A 14,995-nucleotide genomic window follows, 5' to 3' on the forward strand; every position below is an offset into this window, starting at 1 on the left:
ACCAAGGGGGTGAATACTTTTGCAAGGCACTATACAAGGTGATTTTCCCCATGCAAATAGAGTGTGGATGTGTATGTGTGTTTCCATGAGTCTCTTTCACTATCAGCCTAACACAGATCCTCCCCTCCTCTAAATCTGCCAAGCCCGAGCCAAGCAGCTTCTTATTGGCCGGTGAGATACCACAGCTTCCAGTCTGCAATCTTCGTGTGAAATTTTTTGTTGTTGGGGAAAACAATCATGGAACCAATAATTGCTTCTAATAGATCATATGCATAGCGATGTAACTGAACCAATTCTTTTAAAATTGCACACCACACCACATAAAGATAATTGAGTTGCTAATGGCAGCCTGCAGGAGGCTTTATCTAGCTTACCTTAACTGAAAAAATTGTGTAGTAATTATTTTGGAGTCTGTGACAACTTGGATGGCATGTAGAGTACCAGTCTAACATTTGGACACAGCCCCTCATTCAAGGGTTTTTCTTTATTTTTACTATTTTCTACATTGTATATGTGAAATACATCTCCAATGTAGTAAACGAAAAAATGTTAAACAAATCAAACCCTTTGCCTTGATGACAGCTTTGCACACCCTTGGCATTCTCTCAAACAGCTTCATGAAGTCGTCACCTGGAATGCATTTCAATTAACAGGTGAGCCTTGTTCATTTGTGGAATTTCTTTCCTTCTTAATGCGTTTCAGCCAATCAGTTGTGTTGTGACAAGGCAGGGGTGGTATACAGAAGATAGCCCTATTAGCCCTATAAATCCATATTATGGCAAGAACAGCTCAAATAAGCAAAGATTACTTTAAGACATGAAGGTCAGTCAATCCGGAAAATTTTAAGAACTTTAAAAGTTTCTTCAAATGCAGTCGCAAAAACCATCAAGCGCTTTGATGAAACTGGCTCTCATGAGGACCGCCACACAAAAGAAAGACCCAGAGTTACCTTTGCTGGAGAGGATAAATTCATTAGAGTTAACTGCACCTCAGATTGCAGCCCAAATAAATGCCTCACAGACTTCAAGTAACAGACACATCTGAACATCAACTATTCAGAGGAGACTGTGTGAATCAGGCCTTCATGGTCAAATTGCTGCAAAGAAACCACTAGTAAAGGACACCAATAAGAAGAAGAGACTTGCTTGAGCAAAGAAACATGAGCAATGGACATTAGACCGGTGGAAATCTGTCCTTTGGTCTGATGAGTTCAACTTTGAGATTTTTGGTTCCAACTGTCATGTCTTTGTGAGACGCAGAGTAGATGAACGGATGATCTCCGCATGTGTGGTTTCCACCGTGAAGCATGGAGGAGGTGGTGTGATGGTGCTTTGACGGTGACACTGTCAGTGATTTAGTTAGAATTCAAGGCACACTTAACCAGCATGGCTACCACAGCATGCTGCAGCGATACGCCATCCCATCTGGTTTGTGCTTAGTGGGACTATCATTTCTTTTTCAAGAGGACAATAACCCAACACACCTCCAGGCTGTGTAAGGGCTATTTAACCAAGAAGGAGAGTGATGAAGTGCTGCATCAGAAGACCTGGCCTCCACAATCATCCGATCTCAACCCAATTGAGATGGTTTGGGATGAGTTGGACCACAGAGTGAAGGAAAAGCAGCCAACAAGTGCACAGCATATGTGGGAACTCCTTCAAGATTGTTGGAAAAGCATTCCAGCTGAAGCTGGTTGAGAGAATGCCAAGAGTGTGCAAAGCTGTCATCAAGGCAAAGGGTGGCTACTTTGAAGAATCTCAAATTTGCAATATATTTTGATTTGTTTAACACTTTTTGGATTACTACATGATTCCATATGTGTTATTTCATAGTTTTGATGTCTTCACTATTATTCTACAATGTAGAAAATAGTACAAATTAAGAAAAACCCTTGAATGAGTAGGTGTCCAAACTTTTGACTGATACTGTATATCTACAACCTAGTCTGAGTACCCAGATTGTTTGTCTAAAAACATTTGTTTTTCTCAATAAATTTTCACCCAAAAAGTGTTATATTCACAACTGAATTTTCTTCATCAGGCTTCCCTTAGCTGAAAACATTGTGGAGAGATGGTTTTGGAGTCTATGAAAGCCTGTATGTCATGTCTAGATGTGTCAATATCCTCTTGTATAGTCTTCACAGAGCCAAGAGTGGCCACAAACCACAGATATCAGTAATCTCACTGAGATTAACCCAACCTGACTAACACAAACCAATTATCCTTAAACCTAGTGTTGGTTAATGATTATCACATAGATTCCTCTCAGGTAGGTAATTGAAACAGTGGATAATTAATATGAGAGTCAAATTTGGCAAAGTTGTCTTAGTAGAGAGAAACAAGCGATGCTGAGAAACAAGTGATGCTGGGAGCGTAATTACACAGTGTGAGAGAAAGAGGAGAGGGAGCGTTGTGAATCCATCTGTGATTTATGGAAATAGACATTGTGCGGTAATAAACAAAGAGATCTGCACTCTATGTGCTTGCGTGTCTTCCTCCTATAGCAAACGTATGATAGCCTACAGAGGACACAAGCTAGAGGATCAAAATAACTGCCTATGGCCATAGGCTTTGCACTGGACTAGACTAGCACCAGCCCAGCCCACGTAGTCAGCCAACACACACAGCTGCTTCTCCTCTACACCCAACCAACCCAGCAGTACGATTCACCTACCAACGTCCAACGCTTGCTCCGCAATCACGTAACCATGGCGATGGTACAGCAGCAGAGCAGAGCAGAGGAGAGCAGAGCTGCATTTCAGAGATGTTTCTATGGCTGTATCTGAAATGGCACTGGTCAAAAGTAGTGCACTATATACAGTAGGGAATAGGGTGCTATTAAAGATGCACAGAGATGTTGTTGCTGTTCTCTCTGTGGCCTGCTGGTTGCTTGGCTAGTGGTCCAGTACTGTATCTAGGGCTCTCACTGCCACAAAGAAATACATGGAGCTATAGACTATGGAGCTATAGACTATAGACCTATCAATTGGACAGATGTGGGGTACAGGTCTTCGCGGATCGACCTATACCCGATCCGGGACCCGAACAGATCTGGATCCAGAATTCTAAATCATTTCACAGGTCTGGGTAGGAGCTGATATGATTGTCACGGGTCTTGGGTAACTGACTTGTCCAGAAGGGCCCGAAGAGATCCAAACTCGACTGCTGCAGTAGAGAGAGAGAAATTCTATAACTTATGCTGCTGCTATTGCTTTTCACGAGAGAGGAGCGTGGCGCGTGTAGCTTGTTGTTGTTGTTGGCCATGAGTCATCAAAGCGGAAATAGGCTATAGTCATAGAGCCTCGTGTGTTGCAACATTTTTGAGATATCTAATCAATGGAAGATGGAATTAAAATGACGGAATAAGTTAAAGGAGAAGGATAGGCTACAACGACCAAAAGCCAACAGGTAGGCTGCTACTTAATATTCTGAATGGAGTGGTTGTCATTTGTAACTGTAGGATGCTGCCTTAATTAGCCTAGCAGGCTATCTTAACTAGCTTCTCCCAGTTTGATGCAGTCAAGACAGGTACTACGTAATCATATTTGATGATAAATAATCTAGCTATATGACAGCTATTAGTGTACTAAAGCACAAGTGTGCTTGGTTGGTTGGCGTCTCGTCTCTCTCCCTCCCTGCTCCCTGTGTCACTTGCTCACAGTACGGCCCTTCCCCCATCTGCTAGAGAGGCACCTCTCGCTCCCTCCTTTCGCTCTGTATCAGCTCCGGGTAAAAAAGTAGCTTAAAAAATGACTTTTCTTCTGCTTCCCTCACTCGGATTGGGTCTGGAACCGACCAGGTCTATATGGAATGGGTCTAGTTGTCCACGGGTCCATTCGGAACGCTTCTCTATGTTTTAAAAATGTATTTATGAAAAACGTGTACGGGTAGGAAAGCCCTAGGTCCATTTCCAAATGAGTCCCGTGAAGACCTCTAATGTGGGGAGAACTAGGCTCTAGCTGTATGTCTAGGAAGGCTCTTAAGTCTACATTACTATAGTCTACACACAATGTGAACATCTTACCGCTTACTTGATTACCGCATTGTTGGAAAAGAGCTTGCAAGAAAGACATTTCACTGTACTTGTGCACGTGACAATAAAACTTGAAACTTACCACAATATAACACTCACACTATCCCCACTGACTTCACCTGTTATCGAGGCAGAGATAAACAGAGACTCATCACTCTAGATGAGCTGCCACTAACGGAGAAAAGAGGAGGATGAGAAGAGGAAAAGAAGAGGGAACATTTCTAGAGTGTGAGATATGGAAGAAGATCAATCCATTAAGAAATTAATTTGCAGTCTCACAGAAATCATTAGAAGTATAGTTAAGTTAATGGGGGCCTCCCGAGTGGCGCAGTGGTCTAAGGCACTGCATCGCTGTGCTAGCTGTGCCACTGGAGATTCTGGGTTCAAGTCCAAGCTCTGTTGCAGCCGGCCACGACCGGTAAACCCATGGGGCAGCGCACAATTGGCCCAGCGTCGTCCGGGTTAGGGGAGGGTTTGGCCAGCAGGGATGTCCTTGTCCCATCGTGCACTAGCGACTCCTGAGGCCGGCCGGGCGCAGTGCACGCTGACATGGTCATCAGGTGCACGGTGTTGCCGTCGACACATTGGTGCGGCTGGTTCCAGGTTAAGTGGGCATAGTGTCAAGAAGCAGTGTGGCTTGGTTGGGTTGTGTTTCAGAGGATGCACGGCTCTCGACCTTCGCCTCTCCCGAGTCTGTACAGGAGACAATTGGATACAACGAAATTGGGGAGAAAAACAAGGTAAAAAAAAAATATATATAAAAATGTAAGAATGGGAGATATTATGCTCTACGCCCCTATGCCCCAAATGGCACCCTACTCCCTACATAGTGCACTACTTTTGACCAGAGCCCTATGGGACCCAGTCAAAAGTAGTGCACTCTATAGGGAATAGGGCACCATTTGGGACGTAGCCTTGGTCTACAAGGCTGAGTGGGATGTTAATTGATAAATAAACTCAGCAAAAAAAGAAACGTCCCTTTTTCAGGACCCTGTCTTTCAAAGATAATTCGTAAAAATCCAAATATCTTCACAGATCTTGTTGTAAAAGGTTTAAACACTGTTTCCCATGCTTGTACAATGAACCATAAACAATTAATGAACATGCACCTGTAGAACAGTCGTTAAGACAATAACAGCTTACAGACGGTAGGCAATTAAGGTCACAGTTATGAAAACTGCGTGAACGTGCCTTAGGCATGCTGCAAGGAGGCATGAGGACTGCAGATGTGGCCAGGGCAATAAATTGCCATGTCCGTACTGTGAGACACCTAAGACAGTGCTACAGGGAGACAGGACGGACAGCTGATCGTCCTCGCAGTGGCAGACCACGTGTAACAACACCTGCACAGGATCGGTATATCTGAACATCATACCTGCGGGACAGGTAACAGCATGGCAACAACAACTGCCCGAGTTACACCAGGAACGCGCAATCCCTCCATCAGTGCTCAGACTGTCTGCAATAGGCTGAGAGAGGCTGGACTGAGGGCTTGTAGGCCTGTTGTAAGGCAGGTCCTCACCAGACATCACCGGCAACAACGTCGCCTATTGGCACAAACCTACCGTCGCTGGACCAGACAGGACTGGCAAGAAGTGCTATTCACTGACGAGTCGCGGTTTTGTCTCACCCCAGGGTGATGGTCAGATTCGCGTTTATCGTCGAAGGAATGAGCGTTACACCGAGGCCTGTACTCTAGAATGGGATCGATTTGGAGGTGGAGGGTCTGTCATGGTCTGGGGCGGTGTGTCACAGCATCATCGGACTGAGCTTGTTGCCATTGCAGGCAATCTCAACGCTGTGCGTTACAGGGAAGACATCCTCCTCCCTCATGTGGTACCCTTCCTGCAGGCTCATCCTGACCCTCCAGCATGACAATGCCACCAGCCATACTGCTCGTTCTGTGCGTGATTTCCTGCAAGACAGGAATGCCAGGGTTCTGCCATGGCCAGCGAAGAGCCCGGATCTCAATCCCATTGAGCACGTCTGTGACCTGTTGGATCTCGAGGGTGAGGGCTAGGGCCATTCCCGTCAGAAATGTCCAGGAACTTGTAGGTGGATTGGTGGAAGAGTGGGGTAACATCTCACAGCAAGAACTGGCAAATCTCGTGCAGTCAATGAGAAGGAGATACACTGCAGTACTTAATGCAGCTGATGGCCACACCAGATAGTGACTGTTACTTTTGACACTTTGACCCCCTCCTTTTTTCAGGGACACATTAATCAATTTCTGTTCGTCACATGTCAGTGGAAGTTGTTCAGTTTATGTCTCAGTTGTTGAATATTTACACATGTTAAGTTTGCTGAAAATAAACGCAGTTGACAGTGAGAGGACGTTTCTTTTTTTGCTCAGTTTATGTGCAGTAGCTACAACCTGAATTACTACTGACGCAAATAAATTGACATCGGAAGAGTGGAAGATGATTCAACAACAAATGTGTATCTTAAAAAAGATGACAATCTGAATTGCATCATGTCAAATGCATTTTAGCAGGGTGACAAAATGATAAAGGAGCAATTTTTCATGGCGAGAAATCCAATTTATGCCTTTTTATAGCAGAGGAATTAAGGTAATACCAAAATATTCAATAACCGTGATTATTATTCATGGAAAATGTATTACATCTTGACAAGGAGTTTTTTCAGAACCATTCTCGGCTCCAGTGCATTTTATGGAATCAGGAATGATGAGAAAATGTGTGGAGAAAGTCTCAAAATAGATCTGGTGTTTCAGTTCCTGGCCATTGGAATAATGAGTCAGCTTCTCCATCATCTTAAAGAAGAAAATATTTCAAGACGTGATACGAACTATTCCAAGTACTGTGCTTAGTATGATACTGTATTATATTTCACAACAATGATTTAAAATAGAAATAAACTAGAAACATGAGTACTGTGTAATAAATAAATATAGATGAAAAGCCCAAGTAAAAGAAAAGTGTCTCAAGCCAAAACAGATTCTAAATAACCATATTTAAAAAACAGAGCAAGAGGCAAAAACAAAACTAAAGTTAGTCTTCTTTCTAATTGCTAGGCCTACTTCAGATGCACATTTCTTTACTACTGCCAATAAGTACTGTGTGTGTGCACTGTTCCCTGCCTCCCACATCAGTCTACCAGACACAAACTTGGGTCAATGAGGAACTCCATCAGAGAACGATAGAAGAGAGGGGGATGAGAGAGAGCAGAGGAAAGAGGGGGGAAAACCTCCAGTGAATGCCAGTGGCCGTGCAGAGGCAATTACTTAATGACTCGTTAGAGCAAATAAAGAACATTAATCAGCTAAGCGTTAAAATCAGCGCCTGGCGATGGGAGACTGCGAACAAACCGATACTCATTAAATACTCAGCAACAAGACACACTACACTGATCCCCTGCTCAATCCACAGACAGAGCAGACACCGACCACTGACCTTCCGCTCAATCAACAGACAGCACGACAGAGAACCAACACACCCCACTGACACTAAACTCAATCCACAGACCAAATGACAGACAGCCCACTGAACCTCCGCTCAATCCACAGACACCAGATAGACTACCCCCAACTGACCCAGTGCTCCATTCACAGACACCAGACAGACACACACACACACACACACACACACACACCTCTGGCCCCCCGCTCAACCCACAGCCAGACCAAACTGAACGACGGACCGTAGGCGTGATCCTCACACAGTCAATACGGACCACTTAAACGTGGAGAAACTCAGCCAGCCTGGTAGTAGCTGACAAAGTAGTTGGCTAAAGCTACAAGACTCTGCTGGAGAGACAAGTAAAACAGAAGAGTGACATTTTGACTCTGATTCATTACATCAAACGTCTCCCATTTTAATCACATGGTGTAAACACAAAATATAGGCCTACTCACAATCAAAGCGTGTTGACTTCAATCGCTTCTCTGCTTAGTAGGAAGGGATCATCTCTAGCTTGCTTGGAGTAGTCCAATGGGGCTGTCGTTGAAGCTCAATATGTGTATTTCTCTCTCGTCTACATGGTTTATTGTTTAGGCTGACTGTATTCCTCTCTACCCCTCTCTACATGGTTTTTCCCTGACTGCTCCTCCTTCCGCCTACAATCCCCATCCCTCTGTCAGATGCTGAGAGTGACACACAATAAAACATTTAAAAAAAAACATTAGCGCTGTTTAGAGTTTGTCAGAGATGCCCAGTGTCAGCTAGGTCTCAGACTGTAAACCAACCAACCATGCTAACAACTTGCTAGGATAGCACTGCTAACAGAGCAGGTAGATTCTCTTCGCTTAGCTTATTTGGTCTTCTTTCACACTGTTCTGTTGCTGTTATTAAAACCAACCTTCATGTCTATGTGTCGGCTTACAGTGTAGACTCCGTCAGAGCTGGGCTATATGTCTGGTTTATTATTCTGAATAAAAACCTGATAAGTAATGTATTTGCCAGCTCTGTCACAATGTATCATTTTCAATTTCTTAAGAAGTGCACTGTTGGAGCTAGGAACACAAACAAGCATTTCGCTATACCCGCAATAACATCTGCTAAATATGTGTATGTGACCAATAAAATTTGATTTGATTTAAGTGGACATGATGGGGACCTAGTTCACTTAAGACACAGTGAGCTCCAAAAGTATTTGAACAGTGACACATTTCTGTTTTTCTTGGCTCTGTACTTCAGCACTTTGAAATGATACCATGACTATGAGGTTAAAGTGCAGACTGTCAGCTTTAATTTGAGGGTATTTACACCACTTTTTGTATATAGTCCACCCATATGATGGGGAAAAGGGTATTTGGGACAAATTCCCTTATGTGTATTAAAGTAGTATAAAGTTAAGTATTTGTTCCCATATTAATAGTATACAATGACTACATCAAGCTTGTGATTGTACACATTTGTTGGATGCATTTGCTCTTTTTTTTGGTTGTGTTTCATATTATTTTGTGCCCAACAGAAATGAATGGTAAATAAAATAGTGTCATTTTGGAGTAACTTTTATTGTAAATAAAATATCATACCCAGCTCTCACCATTATTACAATAACAGTGGAAGTTTGCATTTGGGGGGGGTATGATATTTGTGTGTCTGCAACTTTCTCACTCATCATTATTCACAACTCATTCAGGATTATCCCTAATCATGGTAGCAAAGTATAAGTCCAAAGATTAAAAAAAATAATAAAAACAGCTAACGGGGATCCGAATAAGGGGGATTTCTCCCTCTGAGCTCCTCACTCCCCCCCCCCCCTTCTGTATCCCTCTCTCAGCCTCTCTTCCAATCCCTGCCTCTGCTCCTCTCTCAGCCCGTCTCAGTCACTCACTGTCCCTCTATTTCCCCTCAATGCCAGGACCAGCAGGCAGGACTTGAGGTAGTTGAGAGCTCTGGACAGACAGGACTGAATGCCCACCTCATTCCTCCCTTCATTATTACATTAATTCCCCTCACCTCTCCTCTCTGCCATAACTCCTTGGCATAACTCCTTGGCATAACTCCTTGGCCGTGACACCATCATGGTGTTCCTGCCTGCTGCCCACTGGCACACTGCCTGCTGCAGCCCCCCTTTATTACTCCTGACCGGACCCCTACACTCACTCACACAGACACAAGTTAAATTATCTTTTTTCCATTGACTTTGTACTGACATCACTACTGCTCCTGTATAAAGCCCAGCAGTACTATCATAGGTCATCTTCCAGGAAACACGTGTAGCTTCCTTCTGACAGCACAGATCCTCTCTCTCCAGTCTCCACACTGACAATCAGAAAAAGACCACCAGAGCTCATCTGTCCTCTCCTCCAGAACTTCATCCAATCCAATAGAGCAGGTATTCCCGCAGGGGTACGCGTAACGCCAAATAAAAATGTGATTCAATTTGTTTTTATATATATATTTTTGGTTGGGGAAATCTGCACAAAATCTTCCTCGCCTGAATAGCCTCGTTTCACTGCCAAAAATAAAATAAACCATCTCGTGTATAAGCGAAATAACAACAATGTCAAATACAGGTAGCCTAATTAACATCCAATCACATTAACCATTACCCTCTCTCGGGAATTCCACTAACGGACCGTATGTAGCCAAAAGTAGCTGCTGCTCCTGTTGGTATATGAACTGATGGCACAAAAGCCATGACAGGGAGACAAAGTGGAGTGGTAACACGCATGCAAGCAGTTGCTCCCGACGGCACTTGGGTACACTGCAGCATCCACCGAGAGGCTCTTGCCTGACAGCTTGAAAGATGTTTTGGACACTACAGTGAAAATGGTTAACTTTGTTAAAGCAAGGCCCCTGAAATCTTGTGTATTTTACATGTATTGACACGTTGCTACTACTTTCACACTTTTACTCTTGAAATCTTTGGTTGTTTACTACACTACCTTACTCTGTTTAGCACATGGCCTCACATGTGAATCCTTAAATAGATGAGTGGGGCTACGGCTTAAGAGGGTATGAACGATGCTGAATGGGTGTAGACAAAGAAGAGCTCTCCAGTAGGTGTACCAAAATATTCAAGGGCCATTTTCTCAAAAGTGGGTTTATCAAAAGTTTATCAACTTTCAAAGCAGAATTACTTCACCATTGTTCCTCAACTGTAGTGTATGATGTACAATTTTCTAGATCTGAGTCTCTACTTTTATCAAATGTAAAAAACACCATTTAAAATTTTGCTACATAGGACCAAATCAAGCCGGTTAGTCACAAATGTGGAATAAGTCCAGGGGTATGAATACTTTCTGAAGGTAGATTAAACAGAGTCAGTACTGCCCCTAGTGGCCAGGCAGGGTGACAGGTTAAGCAGTGTATTACAGTACACTGCAAAAGCCTATAGCCAACATGCTACAGCTACATTATGTAGGCATACTGACTACCGCAAAAAAAAAAAAAAACTTTTGAGAGACGTGTGTATATGTGCATAAGTGTGTGTGTGTGTGTGTGTGTGTGTGTGTGTGTGTGTGTGTGTGTGTGTTGTAGCAGAGGGAAAAAACCCTTTTGTTCTTCTATAGAGAGCAATAGCAATGGTGTCTTTTTGGGCAAAGCCTATGAGCTTTTGAATAAACGCAGAAAATAAGGTCTGTCAAACACAGGCGTAGGAGATTTTGTTCTATGAGAATCTTCATCAGCTAAAATCACCTTTTGTGAATTTTGAAGCATTTATGTCATTTAAAAAATTACATAAAGCACATAAAGGCTTCATAATTCATAAAGGTCAACTGACTGATATCTCATTAGAACAAAACATAGATCTCCTAAGCCTGTGTTAACTTAAGCCCTTATGTTCTGCATTCATCCCAAAACCTGAATCTTTCCCCATGAATTTTCCCCGAAGGAGCAGCTGAATGAACCAGATGTAACTGATCTCCGGGTTTTAGGACTACAAGCTGGCAAGTTCTATAATGCATGGTACCAAACAGCAGCAGGCACAACACAGCATGACTTACTGTCCTTTCTATTACATCCCTGTCATCATGGGACGGCAGGTAGCCTAGTGGTTAGAGCGTTGGACTGGTAACCGAAAGGTTGCAAGATCGAATCCCCAAGCTGACAAGGTAAAAATCTGTTGTTATGCCTCTGAACAAGGCAGTTAACCCACTGTGCCTAGGCCATCATTGAAAATAAGAATTTGTTCTTAACTGACTTGCCTAGTTAAATAAATGTTTTTTAAATGCATCTTTAACACACAGGGATTCAACCATCACAATCCAGTGAGTATGAATAACGATATGGCTGCAGCTACTGCAAACTCTGCTGAAAAACAACACACACACACACACACAAACAGATCCAAACACACACTAGCACACCTCCTTTCATCCTCCTCCTCAATACTCATTTAATAAGAGAGAATCAGCTAAAACAGAAAGCAGCATTGTCCCCCAAGAGTTTGTACTAACACCTTGTGAAATGCTACTGAAGAAAAAGTCATTAGGAGTGTACAAACCCATCTATTTCCTTTAAAGAGAGACAGGGTCTGCTAGTCAGTGGAGCTTTCTGACAAGATCAGGAGACTAAAGCCAAGTCCAACAACACACAAACAACGAGAATCTGACTCAGAGAGAGATGTCCTACACTAACAGCTTTCAATTACTCTGAAATCTCCAAACCTCTGACTTTTTTCTTCTCTCTCTATTGATGGAGAGTCCTTTTTATTCCCAAAGTGATAGAGAGGGAGCACGTTAAATAAAGTTAGATTTGATTCATTTCAGTCAGACTGCGGTGTTCGCGCAGTCTGACAAATGAATGAAAGGGATAAAATCAAACTATTTAACGTGCATTTTCAATCACTCCAATGTCAGCCGTCATTAGGCTCTGTAGAATACTGGGAAATAATAAATGGCTGCCAGCTAGCTGTGACGCAGCACCATGAAAAGTTGAACTGAGTGAGTGTGTGCGTATACAAGTTAGTGTGTGTGTTTGAGTGAGTGAGTGAGCGAGCGAGCGAGCGCATGAGAGAAAGCTTCAGACAGAAGCGTAATTAGCCTGCTCATTCCCCGGCATGAACGCTCAAAAATCGCTCTATCCCTCTCGCTCTCTTTCTCTTAACCTCTCTCAAAAAACACGAGTGAAAAACAACAGACAGCACATCAAACCATCGTGTTACGTGTCAGGCGGAGCACGTTTGAAGGTTTGTTGGCTTTGTAAGCTTTCAAGGCTCATCAGTAGCAGCACGTGAAGATGCATATAAACAAAGCGAAGCAGGCCAGGAGACTTTGGGGATCTGACAGACCGACAGAGAGACAAGGTCTGAGTCAGAGACAAGGAAAGAGAGGGGAGTCAAAAGCAACAGAAATAACTATTTTCTGTTTCACGCTTCAGCATACAAAACAGCTGCAATCCCCCGGGTTCACAACCCAACTTCTCACCATACCTTTAGAGCAACCCCTGGAGTGGCAGAGCAGCCATTTACTCTAGCACAAACACACTAGAGTGCAAGCACGTGCATACACACACACAATCCTCCCCTCCCCTTCCCCCCCCCCACACACACACGTCATTTGAGATGCTTTACTCTCTGCAAATCAATGTTTGAGGCGCAGTTCAGTCTACACAGCACAAGAGAACATTAAGTCATCAATTTAATGAAACATTCATAACACAAATAATTTACACCGCATAAACTCATACAGCAGGGATCCAGGCAAGCTCTATTGTGGGAGGAGAGCCTATTAAAACATTTAAATTAGGATCTCTTCATGGCTTGGTATTCTCTCGAGTGAGGGAAGTGGACACTACTATCTAGTATTTGGCTATCTATTCCAGTGATGGAAGTAAAAAACAGGATTATTCCCTTAAATGAGAGAAGCGGCTAGAAGAGAGGGACTCACCAAAGTACAAACACATACTATCTCGTCTTTGGCTTTGGCTATTCCCTTGAGTAAGGGAAGAGAGGAGGGAGTAAGACTAGGGAGGAAGAGGACAGAGGAGGAGACGGGAGGACAAAGAGCGAGGACGAAGAGGGAGGAAGAGGAGGGAGGAAGAGGGACTCACTGATGTACTCAAAGACATAGACGACGAAGAAAGGCGTGACGAGGTCGTTGATGCCCTGCACGTAGCCGCTGGCCGGGTGGCGGATCGCCCAGATGAACAGGATACGCTCAAAGATCTGACGGACAGACGGAGGAATACAGTCAGCACACACACTATGTATAGAGCACAGTACATAGAAGAAAACTGAAGCTACTTCTAGAATCAGTATACGCAAGCGATCTTGTTAATATTTGTAAACTGAGTAGAATAAGTAAGCTTGCTTGTTTTAATGTGCAAGTCAAAGTCCCTCTCAAGGACAATAAAGTCAATCTAGCCATCTCTCCATCTAAGATATACCTAAATACAAACAGACACACTACAGATGACAAATCCATGTAAAACAGTGAATAATGTAGATTTACTTCTATGTTTTATATGTTTGACTTTCTTTAACAAGGTCACATGGTGGTTTCAAAACAACCGAGAATAGCCCCATCCCATGCCCACCAGTCAATCAATGAGCAATATCGGATTAAATTATAAAGAATGCATGTTTTAATCATTGACATAAAGGTTCGATCGTGTTAGAGAAGTGAGGAAATTAGTCATAGGACATGCATGTGCGGTGAGCAGTGACATGGAATTGAAGCGTGCACACGACACATCAACATAAATGTCTCATCACCGTGTTGGACCCGTCTGTCTCTCTACTACTGCTGGATCAAGAACTTTGAACATGCTCGCAAACTTTTTTATTTTCTCCTTTCTTTTCTTCTTTCTCTAATCTTTTTCTGGAAGGCAAACACCTCCATCTTCGTTACAGCCTCGGTTTTAATGTTCCACCTTGCTGCTGTCACCCCCCAAGAATTAAAGGAGGCTTGAAGTTCAGCGCAAATCAACCACACAAATCCTGTGTCCCAAATGGCACACCATTCCTCCCCCCAAAAAAGCACACTACTTTTGACCAGGCATTCCTGTCAAAGGTAGTGCACTATATAGGGAATAGGGTGCCATTTTGGACGCAACCCTTGGATTTCCATTCTCTTTCTCATCCCTCTTCTAGTCTGGCCCCTGAATGTTTGTGCCTGTGTTCTGACATGTCAGGCGATGCATCACACATGCAGAGCACTTTCTCGGACGCCATGTTTCTGTCATTTTTCTAAATAAACACATTTCTCAAATTGTGATCGCCCCGGCCTCCAAAAACATGTTGGTTGGTTGCCTGGGATGCTGGCGTGTTACGCTAGCTAGTATGGTTTGGCGGTGTCCTTTCAAAATGCTGTTACATGGACGGGATTCACATCTCCCTACTGCTGTCCCCCTGCTTTCATCATCAAAGTCACATCTATCAAAGTGGGGCGGGGAGAAGGAGGAGGGGGAGTGCTAATGTGAGTTTCTCCCTTTAACAGCCCACCCTCCCTTCTCTCCTCCTCATCCATGTCTTCCCCTTCCTTTCCTTCCCAAGCTAATGCTCTCCCCTCCTCATCCTCCTCTTTCCCTCCCCCTCTCGTCACCCACCT

General features: G+C 43.5%; 1 protein-coding gene across 2 annotated transcripts in view; it reads right to left on the bottom strand.

The window, feature by feature from the left end:
* The window catches only part of LOC106609109 (TBC1 domain family member 22B), a 187,820-nt gene that overhangs the window by 119,808 nt on the left and 53,017 nt on the right, over positions 1–14,995 (bottom strand). For both annotated transcript variants that reach the window (XM_014207530.2, XM_014207531.2), the window contains exon 9: positions 13,497–13,611. In XM_014207530.2, the coding sequence (XP_014063005.1) occupies positions 13,497–13,611 (115 nt within the window). The remainder of the gene's footprint in view (positions 1–13,496; positions 13,612–14,995) is intronic.

Source organism: Salmo salar, chromosome ssa07, assembly GCF_905237065.1.
Source record: "Salmo salar chromosome ssa07, Ssal_v3.1, whole genome shotgun sequence".
In the NCBI taxonomy this organism is placed as follows: Eukaryota; Metazoa; Chordata; class Actinopteri; order Salmoniformes; family Salmonidae; genus Salmo; species Salmo salar.